The 21,951-nt window shown below is 36.7% G+C and overlaps 1 protein-coding gene across 1 annotated transcript in view; it reads right to left on the reverse strand.

Annotated features, from left to right (window-relative positions):
* LOC127640377 (membrane-associated guanylate kinase, WW and PDZ domain-containing protein 2-like) overlaps positions 1 to 21,951 on the reverse strand; it is a 100,854-nt gene that overhangs the window by 11,530 nt on the left and 67,373 nt on the right. Inside the window, exons 10-19 of the mRNA XM_052122895.1 lie at positions 17,483 to 17,991; positions 14,552 to 14,717; positions 9,868 to 9,899; positions 6,966 to 7,143; positions 4,549 to 4,584; positions 3,923 to 4,014; positions 3,252 to 3,447; positions 2,897 to 3,076; positions 1,555 to 1,740; positions 822 to 1,203 (exon numbers count right to left, since the gene is read on the reverse strand). Of these exons, the coding sequence (XP_051978855.1) occupies positions 822 to 1,203; positions 1,555 to 1,740; positions 2,897 to 3,076; positions 3,252 to 3,447; positions 3,923 to 4,014; positions 4,549 to 4,584; positions 6,966 to 7,143; positions 9,868 to 9,899; positions 14,552 to 14,717; positions 17,483 to 17,991 (1,957 nt within the window). The remainder of the gene's footprint in view (positions 1 to 821; positions 1,204 to 1,554; positions 1,741 to 2,896; positions 3,077 to 3,251; positions 3,448 to 3,922; positions 4,015 to 4,548; positions 4,585 to 6,965; positions 7,144 to 9,867; positions 9,900 to 14,551; positions 14,718 to 17,482; positions 17,992 to 21,951) is intronic.

The raw sequence follows: 21,951 nt of genomic DNA on the forward strand, positions 1-21,951 counted from the left end.
TATATACATACTTTATGACGTTTACATTGCAAAGCTATTAAAATGATCATTAAATAATGTACAGCAGGGGTCTGCAAAATTTTTGACATGAAGTGCCATTTTTTATTTTCCTTTTTAACCCTTAAGCCAGGCTGAGATCTCAGTGATAACGTTTTACTTACACCAAGTCTGCTACTTTTCTGAAAGCAAAAAGCAACTAAAATGACAAGAAACTGTAGGTTGTCATCTGCACAACTGCACAGTGCAACTAAGTTTTGTAGCCAAGGGTGGGCCTGGGACCACCAAAATTAGACACAGGCCCACTCAGAATATTAGAGATTATTCTATGACTTAAAATAAATATTTATAAAATAGTATTAAAATGCATAAATTATGATTTCTGAAAGTGTGAAAGAACATTTTGAATTGGCCACTTCCTGGTTATTAAGGAACATTTGGTTAAAAAAAACACTTTGGCGAAAACTTTTTATTTTGGCCCACCCAAAAGTAATTTCCTGGCTACCCCCTTGACTTTAATAGTGTTTGGCTTTCCATTCAGTTCATAACCAAATAAAACAGGATGTGCGAATATGAGAATGGATTAGCGCATGAGGAAAATGTGTCATGCAGGTCCGAGAAACCTTAAATAAGGTCCAATGATGGATCAAACAATACTTTTTGGACCCCCTTGCGGTACCATCGTGGACACTCGTTTGAAGACCCTTGATTTACTTTTACAGATCACAACATTTTGAAAACACATTTCTGTCCATTTTGAATCTTTAACATTTTATTAAATACAATTACTTGATTATTTGTCACAATAGCCGGGCAAACAGTACCTAGTGTCATGTAAGTACAGCTGTGGTGGTACTGTCACTGATCCGATGGAGGTGGGTTGGACCCCAGGCATGCCTGGATCCACAACAGGAGTGGCCTGAGTCACCGCTGATCCCGAATGCATGGCCTCTAAGCCGGGCTGACTCACAGGGAGGCTGGTTAGATTCACTGGTGAGCTGCTGTGTGGCGCTCCAGGGCCTGGCTCCATCAGCAGGGGGCTGGGCTGCGTGGTGGCTGGGCTGGGGTGGGGTGCTGGTGGGCTGGGGTGAACCAAGTTGGGGCTCTGCTGGGCTGATGGGCTGGACTGAGTCTGGGGACTGTGCTTCTGGGCCACCATAGGGCTCTGCTTCTCTGACGTAGGGGCGGAATGAGCACCGTTTACATCTAGGACATAGGATTGTATTTACATGGAATGCTGTTCCTTCCACTTAAAATATTTTTTTTTCAGTGCAAAAGCATGAAAAATTAAATGCCCAACTTTTTGAATAATACTATGACTAGAACAATAAGCACAAAAGATTTTAAATGGTAAAAAGGTTGTGAAGATTAACAGATAATTAATTATAAAATGCAGTACCACAATAAAACTGTCCCTTTGATAGAATAGTTCACCTTTTACTTAAAAAAATGCAAGGACAAAGAATGGTGACTGAGGCTATTGTCTGCTTAAAATCTCCTTTTGAGCACCAAGGGTAAAGGTGGCATTACTTTTAACCTGCACTTGCACACACTCACCTTCCTCTGGTATGATGTGCAAGGTGACAGTAAGTCCAGCGTCTTTGATGAGCTTGACGATGTCAGCGTGAGGCATGTTGATAATAGACTGACAGTTAACGGCCATAATACGGTCACCAACTTTCAGTTTCCCACAGCGATCGGCTGGACTGCCCTCGATGATGCGACCGATTTTATGTGGCACAGCTACAAAACACATGAATAATTCTCAGAATAAATTGCATGTAAAATACCCGGGTCATATTTCACCCAAAATAAAAAATAAAAACAAGTTAACAGTTTCTACAAGGTTCTATTTGTTAACATTAATAAATGCATTAAGTATCATGATCTTAGTTACAGTATTTATTATTATCTTTATAACTGGAAATACTGTTCAATGTTGTCTCATGCTAGTTAATAATGCAATAGCTCATGTTAACAAGTTTAACTTTTAAATATGTTTAGTGTATGTTGATGTTCATTAACACTTACCATGATTAATAATGTATGTGCTGTTTATATATGGTTCATTGCAAATTTATGTTAGCTAATGTAGTTAACTTATATTACCAAAAACAACCTTATTGTAAAGGATTAATGTGAAATTATATTTTGCATAAAGTGAAGCCTATTTTAGGACCACATTTCTCATTACTGTGTGCCAAAAAATAATGTTATACCTACTATTTACACTGAAATAACCCATTTCAAATAAGTGACTTTAATATCTGATTTAATCAGTAAACACCAGTTAATAATATTTTCAATTTATACATTAAATTATAATGAATATGGTATATAAATAATACATTTTTTAAATATTATAATATTAAATTATAAATACAATTTATACTTATACATTACTGTTATACATTGTATTAATTACTATAATATGGTAAAAATGTACTATATTACAGTAATGAGAAATGTAATGAGAATCATCATTAAGAATAATGGGAATAAAAAATATTACAGCAATGAGAAATTAGAGGGGAAAATTGGCTTATTTCTTACTTTTGGTTTTGGAGGGAAATATAAGCTGAACATGTTCTTGACAGATTTCAAGAGATTCACTTGAATATGGATAGCATGCATCAGCTTCCTTCCTTCAAAAAGAAACGACTTGCACAGCATTGATATCCCATAAATCTAAGATGAATCTTGATGCCTTATACCTTGTGGACTGTCTTTTCTGACACATGTAGTGCTTGATCCCAATCTTACAATACTGTACATTCTGCACTTTAAACTGAACTTCTAATATGATAAATAGTCAAGGTTAATAAAAATGACCCTTTAATCCATTACTGTGTAAATTTCACACCGTGTTCACCAAACTAGATGTGAAGGGAAGACTTACTTATAGTGGCTGTGGTTTCTGGTCGGTTGAGGGAGCTGATGATGACAAAACCGAAGCCTTCGCTTTCCTTGCGGTGGATTACTACATCAGTTGTGGGCGGTAAGTTGACTGGGCACACTGCATGGCCTCGGGGAGAGCTGCTCTGATTTGCCGCTGCACCGTTCTCCTCGCATGGCTGGCCTGCAGGTGGCAGCACACACAATATCAGCTGATGCGCAGCAATTTGACTCAAGGTAAATTAATGCAATTTTTCAAACCAATAAGGGGAAAAAAGTATTTCAAAGGAATGAAATGGGGGTGAGTAAATAGTGACAGAATCTTAATTTTAGGTCAACGATCCCTTTAATGCGCTCACCCTGCTGAAGCAGAACTCTTCTCCTGACGGTCAGGGTGACCTGTCCATTACGCGCAGCAGCGTGCATGAGGTCGATGACGAAGCGGTGTGGTCTCCCCCCCACAGGCATCCTGTCAACCGAGACCAGCTCATCTCCCGGACGCAGCCTGCCATCCCGCTCCGCAGGGCTGTTCTCGATGATTGCTCCAATCACAATCTGTGGAGAAAAATCAGTCATCACGTTAATGTGAACTGACGTTCACAATCTCATCATCAAATTGTCACTGGCTTTATGTGTTCAAACAAAAGTTGATGGGCTAATATAGGTTTAGCCTTCCGGAAAGTTACAGCTAGTATTTACAGTATTTATGAACAGTAAATTATAACATTATAACTGATTTTAGAGACTATCAAAGACTAGCCAAGAGACACTAAATTTGGCTGCTAAATTTTCTTAATTCACTAGCTACTGCCAGGTGAGGCAAAAAGTTAATTTTGGACCTAGAATACTGAATGATTACTATATTGTATGTCCAAAATAACATGGTATTGCTAGTGTGGTAGCTGAAAGAATCAGTGTGTCTGTTTCTTTCTGCTGCTCATGGAGCTGTACAGATATGAACCACTGGGTCGGTCACTAGTATCTGTTTATCCTGCCCCATACGAGCCTTGTCACGGGCCTCCGGACTCACTGCCTGGACCGCCTCATCTCCACCCAGGATCCTGAAGCCAAAGCCGGTCTTCTCTCGCAGGAGATGAACCTCTACTTCCTGGTACTCCACACCTAAACAAGAATCACAGTTTAGAAACTGCACAGACAAGTCAAGTTTGTTTTAACTAGTGGTGTTTGCTAAGGCAATTATATTTATAATATAAAATAAAATAATCTTACTGAATTCAACCTTTAATTAAAATGTATCAGTAAGACACATTCAAAAACTAAAAAAGCTTTTACAATAACCTCTAGATTATATAAAAATTCAAAACAACAGCCATCTCTAGCTTTCTGATCTCATTACATCACATGAGTAGCATCAAATCATGTTTGACATGTTTGAGGGCAGAGCAGGACATTAATAGGACAGCACAGCCATCCTAAAATCTAAACCTAAACACAAGCTCATAGTTTACAGAACTCTGCACATTATGTAGGTCATCTTAAAAACTAGTGTGGTGAACCTCATGATCTAGTGGAAGATGCAAGTATAGTAGTAGACAGAGAGCTATTTATAGAGCACATAAAGTCACATGGGTTACATAAATTAGCTTTTGAATTGTCGGTGACATGAAGAAAGAAATAACAACACAATAGACTTGCCTGTAGAGTCCATCACTGACCGAGGTGGAACTGGCTCTGAGGAAAAATGAAAACTATCATCAGTGCAATTATTACAAAATCCATTGTACAATCACCTGGCCTTATTGTGATACCTGCTTTACACCAGGCCCATATGTATGTGAATCTCACGAACATGTCCGGGTCATATTTCCCCCCAAATCAAAGGAAATAAAGGAGAAATCACATTTTGCTCATTTATTTATTTCGATTTTTGAAGTTAAAATAAATACAATTAAATTAAGTGATGAAAATGTAAAGAAATGTTTAAGACTTCAAAGGTTTTTTTGGCATTGTGCCATTTTGTTCATGAGAATTAAGCAGCCACATTTCTCCAATCAATTCTCAATACTATAATGTGAAACAATTGCATTCTGTTACTGTAATGCAGAATTTTTTTTTAAATTTGAAATTACTGTAATGCAAAAAAAAACAAAATCTCATTCTCTTTAGTAATGTAGAAAAATGTCATTCTCTGTAATGTGGAAAAAATCTCTCTCTCTTTTCTTTTTTTTAGCTAATGCAGGGCAGAAAGAAATAATTTCTTTTACTACCACCATGAGGGGAAAAATCTCATTCTCATTACAGCGATGCAGAAATAAAGTCTCATTACAGCGATGCAGAAATAAAGTCTCATTACAGCGATGCAGAAATAAAGTCTCATTACAGCGATGCAGAAATAAAGTCTCATTACAGCGATGCAGAAATAAAGTCTCATTACAGCGATGCAGAAATAATTCTCATTACAGCGATGCTGAAATAATTCTCATTACAGCGATGCAGAAATAAAGTCTCATTACAGCGAGGCAGAAATAATTCTCATTACAGCGAGGCAGAAATAATTCTCATTACAGCGATGCAGAAATAATTCTCATTACAGCGATGCTGAAATAATTCTCATTACAGCGATGCTGAAATAATTCTCATTACAGCGATGCTGAAATAATTCTCATTACAGCGATGCTGAAATAATTCTCATTACAGCGATGCTGAAATAATTCTCATTACAGCGATGCTGAAATAAAGTCTCATTACAGCGATGCTGAAATAAAGTCTCATTACAGCGATGCAGAAATAATTCTCATTACAGCGATGCAGAAATAATTCTCATTACAGCGATGCTGAAATAATTCTCATTACAGCGATGCAGAAATAAAGTCTCATTACAGCGATGCAGAAATAATTCTCATTACAGCGATGCAGAAATAATTCTCATTACAGCGATGCTGAAATAATTCTCATTACAGCGATGCTGAAATAAAGTCTCATTACAGCGATGCAGAAATAATTCTCATTACAGCGATGCTGAAATAATTCTCATTACAGCGATGCAGAAATAAAGTCTCATTACAGCGATGCAGAAATAATTCTCATTACAGCGATGCAGAAATAAAGTCTCATTACAGTGATGCAGAAATAATTCTCATTACAGCGATGCAGAAATAAAGTCTCATTACAGCGATGCTGAAATAATTCTCATTACAGCGATGCAGAAATAAAGTCTCATTACAGCGATGCAGAAATAATTCTCATTACAGCGATGCAGAAATAAAGTCTTATTACAGAGATGCAGAAATAATTCTCATTACAGCGATGCAGAAATAAAGTCTTATTACAGAGATGCAGAAATAAAGTCTCATTACAGCGATGCAGAAATAATTCTCATTACAGCGATGCAGAAATAAAGTCTCATTACAGCGATGCAGAAAAAAAATAGAATTCTCATAACTGTGATGCAGAAAACAATGTTCATTCTTCATTACCGCAATGCATACAAAAACATTCAATCTCATTATGCAATGCAAAATAAATCTCATTATCATTACCATAATGTGGAAAAACCATCTAATTCTCATTACTGCAATGCAGAAAAAAATCACATTCTTATTAATGTAATGTGAAAAAGGTATATTATTAAAGTTGTAAAGTATTTATACATAATGCTAGCATGTTTTACTACCTTTAAGCTGATTTCAATAAAAAAAATATTGTATTACAGTAATTTTTGCAATACAGTAAATATTATGGTAATGAGAATCTAATGAGAATGACCACTGAGCATAATGAGAATAATGAGTCAAAAGTAAAACATGCGGATGTATTACAGTAGGAGAATTTGGGGACAAAATTTGCTTAATTGTCAAGTAAATAATGTTACAACGCAAATGTCTTAATCTTACTAAAATAGGCCCCTTTATTCTTTACACAAACTATAATTTAGTATTTGTTTTATTTTTATTTTGGTGAGAAATATGATCCACTGCTTTTGTAAATTTTGCTTTAATTTGACTGAACTACTGTGCCCTCACGATCAAGTTATTTTAAAATTATTGCATTGAAAAGCAACTATATTAAGAAGATTCAGAAATAAGCAGGATCTATAAAGAGCTTTGACTTACGCCTGCTTTCATAAATGGCACGTGACTTCTCATAGAGGTCATAGGGGTCAGGTTTACCCAAGTGAAAGCTCTCTGTGTCCGGAACAGAGGAGCGATGTAGCATCTGGCCAAGATGTGGAGCGCCATGGGGGTGCAAAGTGGTCGTCAAACTGGTCTGCGGGCTTCCTTGAGTGTCCCACTGCAAATAAAGATACAAGACTGGTTTGAGTGGACACTGGTATGGAGTGTAAAACATGTGCCCCACCACAGCTCTACTTAACAGTAAGTAAACAGCCATAGAAACTCTGAGTGTAGTAGAGAAGCCATTCCCCTATTTGATGTTAATTAAAATGGCTCAAAATCACACAATGCTAAAGAAATGCTAAATATATAAGCTGATATCTCTCAAGAAGACCATGTAAAGTTAAAGCTGAGAACATTTTGGATATCATAAAGGTGACCTCCATCATTATTCCTACCTCTCTCTGTGCAAAAGAGTTTAGCAGCCCAATCGCTCTTCGCAGGTTTAGCGGGGGAGATGAATTAAGCCCTAAGAGAGGCACTAAAGTGTGAAGCGAAGTATCTGTGCTATAGTCATGCACCCTGGGGGCTAATGGATCCTATTTCCTGTGAGCTGTTCATTTCACCTCTAGCTCACTGCTTAACCTGCCAATTCCATTACGAGGTCTGGATCCAGCTGAACTGGACAGCTTCCCGAAAAGAACGGATCTCACACACCAGGATTAAAGGGAACTCTCATGAAATCAGATCTTGGCCAGTCCTACAAATATTTAAATGTGCTAAATGAAATGGTGAAATCCTATATGAGGCTTCAGAGAAACTTAACCTGTCATTTGGGACCAAAAAAATCCTGCAATGCAATTAAGTCAAGTAATGTTATTTAACAGAATGTCCAGGTTTTAAAATCCTTGGAATATTGGAAACAACATATTTGGAGTACTTTTGACCCTTGTAGTTCCTTTTTTGTCCTTTTAGGAGCTTGACAAACCGGTCGCAATCTTCTCTCATTGCATGTAGGAGAGCAGCCTGGACATTCAGCTAAATACCTCTTTTTATTACCTAGCTTTCTGGAATACTTGATTATGATTGGTCAATCGCAGTATTGCACTGTCTAACCGTTTAATGCTAAACTGTATAGTTGATTATTTTGACAGTATATCAAGGATTGGGGGCCTGGGTAGCTCAGCGAGTATTGAGGCTGACTACCACCCCTGGAGTCACGAGTTCGAATCCAGGGTGTTCTGAGTGACTCCAGCCAGGTCTCCTAAGCAACCAAATTGGCCCGGTTGCTAGTCACAATTAGGGGTTTCTTGCTCTCAATGGGGTGCGCGCTAAGTTGTGCGTGGATCGCGGAGAGTAGCATGAGCCTCCACATGCGGAGTCTCCGTGGTGTCAGGCACAATGAGCCACATGATAAGATTTGCGGATTGACTGTCTCAGAAGTGAAGGCAACTGAGACTTGACCTCCACCACACGGTTTGAGGTGAGTTACCGCACCATGAGGACCTAATAAGTAGTGGGAACTGGGCATTCAAAATTGGGAGAAAAACATTTATATATTAGGAAGAAAAATGGCCCAAAATGTAAAAAAATTAAATACCCCTGAATATGTATTCCGGGTGGGGGGGGTATATTGCCCCTTAATTAAAAAGATAATTTCGGACATGTCATATAATATGAGAGTGAGTAAAAGAGGACATAATTTCCATATTTGGCTGAACTATCCTTTTAAGATTTAAAGGAGTGAATTGTAAAAAAGAATCCATGTCTGCTACAAGGAGTTTTGTTTTTAAATCAGCAATCCAGAGCAATAAAATCCCATGACAGCATGATTGAGTCTGGGAGTTTCAGGGCGAGAGGCGGAGGAATATCAATCGAGTATCACCTGCATAATCTTTGCTCGGAATCATTTTTCTTCATGATAAACACAAGCCTTCATGCACACACATACAAAAAGGGGCACATTATCCTGTCAGTTAATGCTCTTTGTTTGCTAATGCAGAAGCACAAGGGGCATACTGATTAAGCACGCCACTCGTGGCGACTGCGTTAATGCATCTGTCACCCGGGACATTTCCATTTCGGGTTTCATCACAGTGTTATCCAGTGCAGCACCAAACACGTGCTGAGACTAAGAACTTGCATCTGCCATGCAGGCTGCGGTTTCTCTTTAAAGGGATAGTTCAAACAAAAATGAGAATTCTGCAGAATGTTGGTCCAAACCATATAAAATACTTTCTTCTTTGAAACACAAGCGATTTAATGAAAGTAAAAGGTGACTGAGGCTAACATTCTGCCAAATATTTCCTTTTGCATTCCTTGGAAAAAAGAATGCCATACAGCTTTGGAAAAACTTGAGGGTGAGTAAATGATGAAAGAATTTTCATTTTTGGGTGAACTGTGCCTTTAACATTGCTCAGAGATTGATGGTGCTGCCTCTCCGGCCGAGGGATTTCGGACATCAAAAGCTGATCCAAGATCAGAGTTAAAGGGCAGCTGGTTTTACATAAAACATGATTTGATAATTTCTCCAGCAAAGCTGATGCAGAATAACAGCTTTCGAAAGGCTGTCAGCGTACCTGCCGAAAAGGAGGAATATTTACCCATTCAAATGCACGTATTTGACAATATCCTATGCTAACATCTCTGACCAGAATAACAATGATGTTTTATTCTGTGTGACTTTCTGACAATGGCGACCCAATTTGAGACAGAAGACTCCTGAGAGAAGCCTCCTGAAAAATCATTTTAAAGGCAACAGTACACACTGTGCATATATATATATATATCTGTACATTACTAGTATCTGATGTTACAACAGTTTCGTATCAGTTGTAGACAGTTCAAAGACAGGAAAAAACAAACACAAATTTGAGAAATTCAATATTTGTAATCAGTTTACCTGTTTTGTTGGATCCCAAGGTGTGAAGAGGCCTAAGAGAGAGAGAGAGAGAGAGAGACAGACAGAGAGAGACAGACAGACAGAGAGAAACCGAGAGAGACAGAGAGAGACAGACAGACAGAGAGAAACCGAGAGAGAGTGACGGAGAGAGAGAGACACAGAGAGAGAGAGAGAGAGAGAGAGAGAGAGAGAGATATATTAATATGACAAAAGAGATTTATGTGAGCTTCACTCAAAGTGCTTATGAACGTGGTATAGTCAAGATTTTGACTATTATACATTCATTAAATAATAATGAATATTTAATAAATATTCTATAAAACGTCTTTGGTTTCGGCATAAGAAATAAAGTCATAGGACTTTGGAACAAAATGAGGGTGAATTTTCATTAAAGTATGTGTATGTGTGAGTGTTTGGAGGAGATCGCGGAAGCAATGCATTTATAAGCCTAATTAAACTAACAGGATTACATCAGATGCTATATGACCAGGACAGAACTTGGCAGCAAAGGGCTAAACATAAAGCCTCAGGCAAATATGCACAGTTGTGCCACTCCATAGGGCCGCTTCGTCGGCCAACACCATATGGACAACAAAGAATGTAGAACATTGGAGTAACTCACATGCATATTTCTCTAATCTTACATATCTTTGTGACTCGTGTCATTATCAGTGTACAGTACATATGGGTAGTGAAGCAGAAGCATGTTAGTTCATATTTGGGAAAGAGGGAAAAGGAGTACTTCAAACACTGCCAAATAGTTAAGATCAAAGACACAATATTGACGACAAAGAATGAAGAACTTATCATTTCTATACTAGGACTGTTTCTTATTACTTTATTGTTTTAATCAGATTTAGCAGCTTTCGTACACCCAAATGTCCTTCAGCATCTGTCACACAGTGTTTTAAGTGACCTTGGGTTTCATTCATGTGATGAGACTGGTCTCTCTCAGGTGAAGTTTGAAAGGTGAGACAGACTGAATCAGGAGGGATTTGGGGTGACTGTCAGCTCGAGCACTCCCAGACCCAGATGGAAGAGGCAAGAGGATGTAAGGGAGATGTCGGCACTGCTGAAATGCCACTGCCCTGATGATATTTCTGACATATGTCTGGGGAGTCAGTATAGATATCACCTCACCCCTGACTGTCTGCTCATACCTGAGATGTCAATAATCCAGACCATAGAGAAGATGATGCACAGTGGATTCAAATTTGTGCACTGACCGGTGTACCAATAAGATTGGAAGGTTAAAAAGGAATAGAATGACTAGGTTTCTTATTCCGATTGCAGTAACGATTCTTTCAGCACTTTTGAGGAAGAAAATATCTGGTATGTGAAATTATGCTTGTCTTGACATTTATTTTGGCAATTTATCCTGCTGCCTTAAATAGCTAGATGCACGTAAATGAATGTCAATTATGATAATATAAACTCTTCACATCACTAAGAATAAATAACAGCTATTCAATCAATTCTCACTTGGCACTACCTGCAGTGTTGTACAACATTCCGATTGGCTTGTTCCATGAAAAAGAAAAGAAAAAAAAAATGCCCCCTTGAGCCAGTCTGCATTTGGATTCGTCTGTCTTTTCTCTCTCCTCTAGTTCAGTGTGGGAGCTCTGCTTCAATTAGAGAACTAGGGGGAAGGAGCTGTGGACATGGCCGGTGCTGGCAGGGTGCTTGGCAGAATGCCGGCTCGGGAAGTGAATGGTCTCACACTTAGCCTGTGAGTCACCCAGGACTCTGTTACAATAGGCTTTAACGTGTTCAAAGAGGTCCTTTAAGGCCATAGCCTTTGATATAATCATGAAAGATAGAGCAAAAGTGAGAATATGAGAACGTAATAACTTGATTGATAGATATAATTCAGACAATTTTCGGTAACACTTTATAATAAGGTTCCATTCGTTAACATTAATTAATGCATTAGGTATCATGAACAATATATATTTTTCCAGCATTTATTAAACTTAGATAATGTGACTTAATAAAAATACAGTTGTTCATCGTTAGTTCATGTTAGTTCATAGTGCATTATCTAATACGAACAATAATAGTTTATTGTTACTTCTTGTAATGGTAAAAAATGGAACCTTATTATAAAGTGTTACCCAATTTCTTTTCAGTATTTCACAATTGTTGTTTGTCAGATTGTACAATAAAAATAGTATGCTGAAATTTTGCCCAAACGTCAAGGCCGATTGTGCGACAAACTATCTTTTACTGTTTGTTAGACTGTATGATATGCATTATAAGACTTCCAAACAAACCCTTGCGCTAATGATGGCAATTTTATGCTTAAAAGTAAAAAAAAAAAAATAATAAAATAAAAATGAGGGAAAATTGTCTGTTTTCGCTGGACAAAGAGGTCATGGATTGTTAATTTTTTATAGCGAACTCAAGGTCATTTTGACTACCTTGATCATAACAGAGGAAACATAAAAAATGTTGATATTTGTGTAGAAAATCAAACAGACAACTAGTATAAGCATTTTGTCAGTCAGAACTTCATTTAAAAGCTAAGATTAGTCCGGTTCAATAAAAGTTAAGCTCAATTGACAGCATTTATGGCATAATTTTGATTAGCAAAAAAATTAATTCCTCTTTTTCTTAAAAAAAAAAGCACAAATCAAGGTTACAGTGAGGCACTTACAATGGAAGTGAACGTGGTCAATCCGTAAACGTTAAAATAATGTTTCATAAGTATAGACACAAGACATAAAATATGCATGTTAACATGATTTTAGTGTAATAAAATCACTTACTAACATTTTGTGTAAAGATATAGCCAATTTGACAACTTCATTACATGACGATGTAATGTCAACAAACCCTAAAACGACTGTAAAAAGACAATTTAATCAAATTTACAACACAAATAATACAAGAGTTTTAACAGAAGAATTAATGTAAGTGCTTTTATAAAATTATAAGCTTCACATTTCTGTGTTTAAAACCCTCCAAAAATTGGCCCCATTCTCTTCAATTGTAAGTGTCTCACTGTAACCTCCATTTTTGCTTTTTTTAAAGAAAAGGAGGGACATATCGAAATAAATTTTTGTGGTACTCAACTTTATGCCACAAATGCTGTCGGCTGAGCTTAACTTGTGTTGAGCACGGAATATTCCTTTAATAAGCGGCGTAGTGTGTGTCAAACAAAGCAATTGATGATTGTTTTTGCCCTACGGCAAAAAATGTTTTTTACGATCACTAAAATTTGTCTCAACAATAAAACTGTCGTAAATATCACACCCGGCTGTGCACCTCGAGTCCTATAAGACCATTGCCTTCGATACGGTCATGAAAAACCAAGATGAAGTGAGAACACATGAATGTGAGGCCGTAATTACTTGACTGATAGCGTTTTCATAACAATGGACAACTTTCTTAAGAACACATATCAGCACAAAACAAAAAACAAAACAAAGGGATTGCTGAATTTTTCAAGATTGTTTACATTTAATTGCCTCATTAATTTTAATTCTAAGAATATCCTAATTATAAAGGCAGATAAAATATAACATTTTAATGAAAGTAAACACTCTGATAAGTGGACTTGTATGGAATTAGCGGATATGTTTGGCTCTGGTCTGAATATGCTAATAACTGTCAACAGCTCTAGCCAAGAGATGATGCAATACGCAATCTTGCAAAGGCTTTGCTAAAATAGCTCAAAAAGCATCATCAGCTCAAGTTCTTCTTTAAAAATGTGGAATTATATTGGGTAGTCTGTAGGCCAACTGGGGAGGCAGAGTGCATCGATGGCAAATATTTTACTCCTATTATTTTAAAGTCCTGCTGAATCAAAGCTTATTTCAGGCAGACTTTTCTTAAGTTTAGAGAAGCGAGCAGACCAAACTTATAAAAACACAAGTGAAGCTGATATCAAATTTACTTCCAATGTTTTAATAAGTGGTCAAATCGGTTTTGAGGTTTCCGAACCCAAACTATAAAGAAATAGTTCATCCAAAATGTACAAGTCTGACATCTTTTACTAAACTTTAAAAATGCCATCAGCAGCATATCTGTCCAACCTGAGGAACCCATTCAAAGACAAGTATTGGACAATACTAACAATCCTGACAGAAATAAAATAAAGTTTTCACTGAAAATCTCAATCACAGTTGTGCTTATTAAAACGATTTGGCTACGAGACACATAGGAATCAATGGTGTGTGGCATTAATGACATCAAACATGTCAAGTTTGAACATGTGCAAGTGAGAACAAGATAGAAGAGCTATGGGGGGAGGGAAGATTTTCAGTGAATAACTGCTTAAGTTTTGATCTGTTCGAAACACAAAGCAACCGTATGGCTTCAGCTGACTTAAAATACAGAGTATGAGTAGTATGGACTACATTTATTATGCTTCAGTGGTGCTTTTTGTCCTTTTTGGAACTCGACAGCCACTGGTCACTATGTGCTTTTCTTGTATGGAAAAGAGCTGAGTCAACATCCAGCAAAATGACTCAATAACAACAAAGAAATCATACAGCTTTGGAATGATATGAGGGTGAGTAAATTATGATGATTTTCATTTTTGGGTGAACTATCCCTTTAAATTGAATGCAGAACAAGGTGAAAATCTCATACACTTCAGCTGCTTTTTCATAAAACAATCTTCAGCATTTTATCTTTTGACCAACTGCCATTTAAAGGTGAGAGGTATAAAATTTTGCACCTGCTGTTCCTCCTCTCTGAATGACAAGGGTGGCCTCTGTTCCCACTGGACAGTCCTTGAGCAGCTGCACCACCTGTGTATGGTTGAGTCCCTGAAGACCTTTTTGATTAATTTCAACCATCAGATCTCCTTCACATAACCCCGGACAACCCTGTGGCTCCAGAACCTGATCACAACACATCGAAACACTAAAAATATATAACAACATGGATAAAACTGGTGAAATATGCATGTGATCACACACCTAAAAATAATGTTTCTTTGCTTAAGTTAGGTTCATCAAAGAACAAATTTCACTGTATAGGGTCTTTATATTCTTAAACAGAATTGGCTAAATGGCTCTCTAGAGATTAAAAGCATATTGTTTTACATTATACATTCTTCAGATTAGAGTATTGGTTGGTAACAGGTAAAGCAAGCCCTCCTGAGTTTTTTAAAGCACCAATACTGTACACATTTTTTTTGTATGGTTTGTGCCACACATACATTGCCAAGGACTAAATCTGCAGTTCTCAAATTGTGCAGAGTGACCTCTGGTGGCGTGCAATATTTGTAATAAAAGTGATAAATGTACCTGTTTTGCATAGGTTATTTGATACATGTTAGTGTGTTACTGACTAATCAAATTTCCTTTAACAATCATTACTCACAACATAATATTTTCATTTATTTTAACTCGCGATTACTAACAAAGCTTCAAATAGCCCGCACATTTTCATAATTGCCACAAGCTGACAGTGAACTTGCCAGGAGTCAAAACTTCACAAATATTTAATTAATGAAAACAACTTTCTCCCAAGTTTGTTAAAGGGGTCATGACACGAGGAAGCAGATTTTCCTTGATCTTTTGACATATAAGTCATTGTACTCTAAAACATACTGTAAGTTTCAGAACTGAAAACTTCCTCCTTATTAGAAAGAGGATTTATTTAAACCAGGCTCTAGAAACGGCTCGTTTGGAATTTGTGAAACTTGTGATGTCACAAGGACCAATTACATCTGTATATGACTGCCTCTTCTTCAAGACACCAACGCCTATTTTTCGACATTGCCCCCTTGATCCCACCCACTGGTGCTCAGCCACACAGCTGAAGATGAGAGAGGGCCTGTCATGGGAGATTCATCTACAGAGATTCATCATAAACAGGCTTTGAACATTATCATGCATCTCTTGCCTCTTTTAAAAGATGCAATGTCAAGTTATAGCTCTAAAAAGGAGACCTCTATTCTATTTCATTCATCTGTTTTTAAGACATCCTGGACTGTTTTTGCACCCATCTGTGATTTATTTAACTGTTAGTATTTTGTAAACATGTACTCGATGGACGTCTTTGATCGTTCTGATGCGTTTCCGATGATGTGCGCCACATTTTAAGAGTGGTACAAGTGCAACTTTTAAAAACACGTTTCATTCTCAGTGTGTACAATTACGGAAGATGTGACATGTGAAGACCAGTGTCTCTGCTTTGGCCTATTGAAGCTGGTTGTATTACGTTTGTGTATTCAGAACAGTTGCATGGATTGTATGTGTTTTTGGGCACATATCAGCGTGGATTGCTTGTGAACTAGTAAACAATATGATTCAAGTTTGCAAAGGAACTCTTATTGAAAGATGCGGCAAGACCCATGAGTTAACATTTTCATTGTCTTCAAATGTCATGACAGTTTGATAGTTGCTGTGCTTGACTGAACATTTTATTAAATTCAGATGATGTGTGTTGGGTGTACGTTATGTGTTAACCCTGAAAATTATTTTCATAAATTATAATGTGAAGATTGTTAATTTTCATCCAATTGAATTTCAGATATTGTTGAATTGGAGGGGCTGCTCAATGTCAGCCAATCAGAACAGTGGGCGTTTACATTGAAGTCTTAAAGGGCCAGAGAGCTTAAAACCCAGTGTTTTAGACAGAGGGCCAGAGACAGGGTGGAAAATTATCATATATATTTGTTTTTATTAATTATGACTGTATTGGTGCACATTATATTTTTTTACTGACATTATAAGTGGACCTCGAGGAAGATAATTAAATTATATATATATATAAAAAAAGATGAGTTTGTCGTGACCCTTTAAATTTTATACAAACATTCAGGTCCATAAATCGCACTAGAAAAGGTAAGCAGCAATAATCATATTTTATAACTGATATGGGTCTAAATAAGTGAAAATTCATACAAACTACATTTGGTTATTATTAGTGATAAACCAATATATTGGCCAATATTTGGCCATTTTGATATGATTGGCATTGGCTTTTTAAAATAAATGTTCTAATAATATATTTTTTTTGCTTTCAAACATTTGCAATGAATTTAGTTTGGAAAAAAGGGTTTTATATATTTTAATGTAAATCTAATTTTCCATAATTACATTTTATTATTTATAATATAATGGCATTATATCAGTCATCGGCTAATCTCCACTGTAGAAATGATCTTCGGACATGAAAAAACACATTTCGGTCAACTACTAGTTGTTACATTTAAAACTTAATTATGCTTCTGGCTATTACCATGTATCGATTAACAGTGTTGGATATAATCCAACTACAAACAATTATTTACTGTATTCTATTTATTTTTTAGTCAAAAATGTGTTTAACACATAACATTTTAAATATTTGTAATCAGATTACAGTTACAAATTTTCAATTAATTTAATTACTTTTAAGTACATCACTAGGAATACAAATATTTTTTAAATGATATTAGCTATGTAGAATACATTTAAAACGTGAATTATGTTTTGTTTGCATTTCTGTGACAGCTGAAAGTCACCAATGAGTCATTGTAAGGGAGAAACATATTGTGCTGAGTCTATGACTTGCGTGCAACAATGTGGGCAAAAGTATTTTTGGTTCTACATGATACCTTTGTTTTTAAGAATCTAGGACGTTTGCTGAAAAAGGACAGTGGATATTGGCGTACCTGTTTGACCCGCTGCCCTGTGGGACTGTCTGCTATGGTGAACCCGAACCCCTCTGCACCTTTAGTTATAGTGAGACTCAGAAGTTCAGGGGCCACTTGTGCTCCGGACGTCGCACCTGAAGATGAAGCCATGGAGACGCTGTCATCAGGTGGTGGTCCTGGCGTGGTCAGGGATGTAGGCTGTGAGCCGTCCAGATGAGTGTCTCCAGGATGGGGATGTGGAGTGAGTCCCTCGCCAAACTCAGGAACTAAGCGGCCGGTCAAAGACATGTACTCCATGTAATTTTCATAGTTGTTCCGTCCATTGAGCAGCAACGGATGATCCACTAGGCCCAAAGGGGGCATGGAGGAACTAGCAGAGGGGTCTTCGGGGTCGTAAGGGAGGGGGTAACCTCGGCACAGCACCAAGGTGACGCTCTGACCAATGGGGACAGACTGAAAGAGCTTCACCACATCAGAATGGGTGGTGCCCAAGACACAGATGTCATTGATGTAAACGATGACATCACCTGAAGTAAAAGCAATGAAACCATGAGATACAAACAGTACACATTACAACTAAATATAAACAATTCCCTTTGAGTTCCTTAGTGCACTGTAATCTAACTCCGATCTGCCACTCACTCAGCATAGAGAGCTGAATGTACATATAATGGCTTAAAAACAAACTGTCTAATTATTTTGATGCTAAAATAATTTCTTCTATCCCAGCTTAATATGCAGACAACTATAAGTAAACCATTTGATTTCCCTGAAAACTCTAAACACTGACTCTGTGGCACTATCAAAATATTGGTCTGTTGGTTTGAGCATCCCGACAATTAATCCATGTTGATATAATCACTTGTATTTCATTCATTAAAAAAAGTATTGAAATAAATAATAGAATTAAATTAAATTAAGAATCAATTAAATTAAGACCGTTTTTCCCAATATTTGTATTTTTGTGATATTTGTATGTTTATTAGAGTATTATAATATTAGCTTAGCACCATGCTAACATCAATCTCTACTGGAATTAATAGTCTTGTGTGATTCACATGGATAGCCCAGTTTGAGTGGCTTGCCTAAGAAGATTTGAATGAAAATTATTGATTTCAGATGGCCTTGTCACTGCAAATGTAGCTGTAAATGGCTACTGTATGTAGTAAATAGCAAGGTAGCTAACTGGGTTTTTGAAACAAAGGTAAACTAAACTGTGAAGTCTGTTTAAAAATTCACCTTTTGTGTTCCACAGAAGATAGAAAATCATAGGGGTTGTCATTAGTGTGAGTAAATGATGACAAAATTTTCATTTTTGGGTGAACTATCAGACTGTTCTGGATTAGCGCGCTATGTCTTATCGAACTTACCGTTTTCACACAGCGGACTTTCAAATAACTGAAAAATCCAAAAACTTGCATTAACAATGTTCAAACGAGCCAACAGAATGTTCATGAAATTCAAACTGTCAAAAAAAATAAATCAAATGTAGACAAATCCATAAAAGGCTTTTAATCGACTTAACCTTATATGTATCAAATATGAACAACATTTGTTGGCTACTGTTTTACACTCTGTTCAAGATGAAATGTCAAAAACATTTATGGTATGTAAGTTTCACATGTTTATTGCACCATCTAGTGGTTATTTGTGAAAAAAGTGGTTTCAATGTTTATATCGATCTATTTAAAATGGTAGCGGACTCTTATGTTAGGATAAATGACAGCTTATTTTAAATAAGTGACAGTAATGATTATTTTGTTACTGATATTTTAAAATGAGTGTTTGCTGAATATAAGCAACATACACTTGGTTAAAATGTTGTATATTATTTTACTGAAAACGCATGAAATTTCATGTGTCAAATCTGATACAGCAGGCTTTAAGGTATATCTCTCAATCAACATTCCATTCCATTCATGCCCACTATAAAAAATAAAAAATTCCCTTTTTTAAATGTTAATATAGTGTTTAGTACACATGATAAAAATGATTTATTGAAAAATATATTTTTTTCTATTATATGTGATGTGCTGAACTGAAGTGTGATACATATTTATAAACCAAGGAGAAGAAATGTTCATGGGCAAACTCTCAAACATTTGGTATCTCTGAAAGGCCCAGGGAGTTTTACCACTGTAGTATGTAATGTATGGGCTAAGAAAAACTTAAGTAACAAATGTCCTACACAAAAATGAATTGTTGGGCCTCAGGAGGATAATGACCATTAAAGCCTAATGTATCAAATATGATGCATAAATATTTGCATTTATACGATTTATTTGTATATTTTGTCTAATGGTACTAAAAACAGTTTAATGTCAAAACATTTGAATTTTCTGACAATTATTTCATATGTCAGGCTTTACAGGGTTAAAGATGCTCTCCCTCCTTCTCTCACTCTCTCTCACTCTCTCGATCTATGGATCAGATGGTTTATCTAACTAAACTACATGACAGTTTGTCTGATTATTTATCTAGCTTTCTAGCTGGCTATTGTCTAACTGTAATGACGTGTAACTATCAAACTTCTACTTGTAAAACTAGTTTAAACTTTCCAGACATGCCTTTGACAAACAAACATCAGTTTGTCTGGACAAACTTTACCCATCTAGTTTCATTATCTTGAAGGTGCTGTAAGCGATTTTAGCATACTGGAATTGAGACTAAGCCATTGAATTAGCCACGCCCCCTCTTTCCAAAACACCTAATACAACAATAGCAAAACTGCGCCCTGAACTGACTAATATTATGAATCTGAAAATAGCATTCAGCCTCAATACTCAATTCCACTTCAACTACTGATCGGCCTGTGGACACATTTTTGTTTGCTGTTGTTTGTTTACAGAGTCTAGTGCTGTCACAGACACCAGTGAGATATTTCAGGACATTTATTTCATTAACATCTTTCAGGGAGTAGGACATTTTTTGCATACCTTTCCATAAACAAAACATTGCTAACAGCACCATTAACTTGAAAAGTTTATTCTACAGACATGGTTTGAGATTCTATCTGTCTGTCTGTTTAACTATCTACTCTCTCTTTCTTACCTTTATCTGTATGTCTGTCTTTATTTCTTTCTCCAGCCAATATCGAAGTTTGTCTTGACAAACTTTTCCTATCTAGTTTGTACTAAAGTTATCTGCTCCCATCCTCTAACACACACATTGTTCACAGAAGGTCAGTTTATGTGTAGGTCCTGATGAAGATACGGACCGAGTCAGTGATCTGCAGAGCTGACCGATAATAAGAGATCTTCCTGTTATAACAGCAACCTGAGGCCTGTTCTCACTACACACTAACTGTGTGTTTGAGTTTAGACGTGAGATGGACTATCATAAAAGGAACCTGTTCCCCCCATCAACGAATAATAAAAGACATGATTGCACTAAACCCCAAATTGCAACACAATCATATCTGTGATGTCATGACACTACCTTGAGCCTCTTCTAAATTGTGTTGCCATGTCCTCTCCTTTTTACATTCCATTTGCATTTAAAGCGACTTGTAATGCGTTCAATGTAAACATTATTATGACAGAATCTTAATTTTTGGGTGACCTAACACTTTGAGCTTATTCACTTTGGGCTTAATTTATCAGAGCAGGTGGTTTTTCAAGCAAGATTTGGCAACGCTGCTTCTAAGTTCTAAAGCTAGAACATGATAAAGGAACAGAACAAGACATCCAGAAAGTTAGACTTGCATTGAGTACATATGTTTTCCAAAGAGATTCTTGTCACATCAACAAGGAATAGAAAATGTATGAAAAACAGCAAATAAGCCTCCGGCATGCGCCTATGATGACTCACACACATTCACGCGTTCATCAGAGAAAAACACGCTGCGACAAGCGTGACCTTGCGTTAGCTTTGAGCAAGCTATTAGGGACTGATGTTAAGCGGTGGCTATGGAGATAACGATGTTTCCTTGCCCATACACTCATGGTTCCCTCTGAGATGTGAGGTCACTGCTGAACGCTGCTTATATCGCCAAGTGTCAGCATATTAAAAGAGGGCACCAACACAATTCTCAACAGCCCACTGAAATAAGAAAATAAAATGCAATTTGCTGGCATTGTTATATTCCATAATAACAGAAGCCATGAATGGTAGGGCATGACAATCATTGGATACAATATTCATGGAAAGGTGTCAGTTTATTGAATTTCAAATGTTATGTCTATATGATATTTTCAGGAAACAAGCAGCATTGAATGGTGGAATATAAAGCTTAACATACAATGAAGTTGTACGTCATAGTCAATGTCTATGTCATTTGCACAGATCACACAAGGTAAACTGAGCATATAGGCTGTGCTGGCATATAATATTTAAGAATTAGACATTCACAAGACATAAGACACTGAGTGCAACAAGTTATATAAAGTGCAGCTAACGTACAATAACAACTAAAACAATAAATACAGAAGTGTATGTGTGATGTGTTCTGCATATATGTGTTTCTATTGTGTTTCTCATGACATTGA

Source organism: Xyrauchen texanus, chromosome 49, assembly GCF_025860055.1.
Source record: "Xyrauchen texanus isolate HMW12.3.18 chromosome 49, RBS_HiC_50CHRs, whole genome shotgun sequence".
NCBI lineage: Eukaryota > Metazoa > Chordata > Actinopteri > Cypriniformes > Catostomidae > Xyrauchen > Xyrauchen texanus.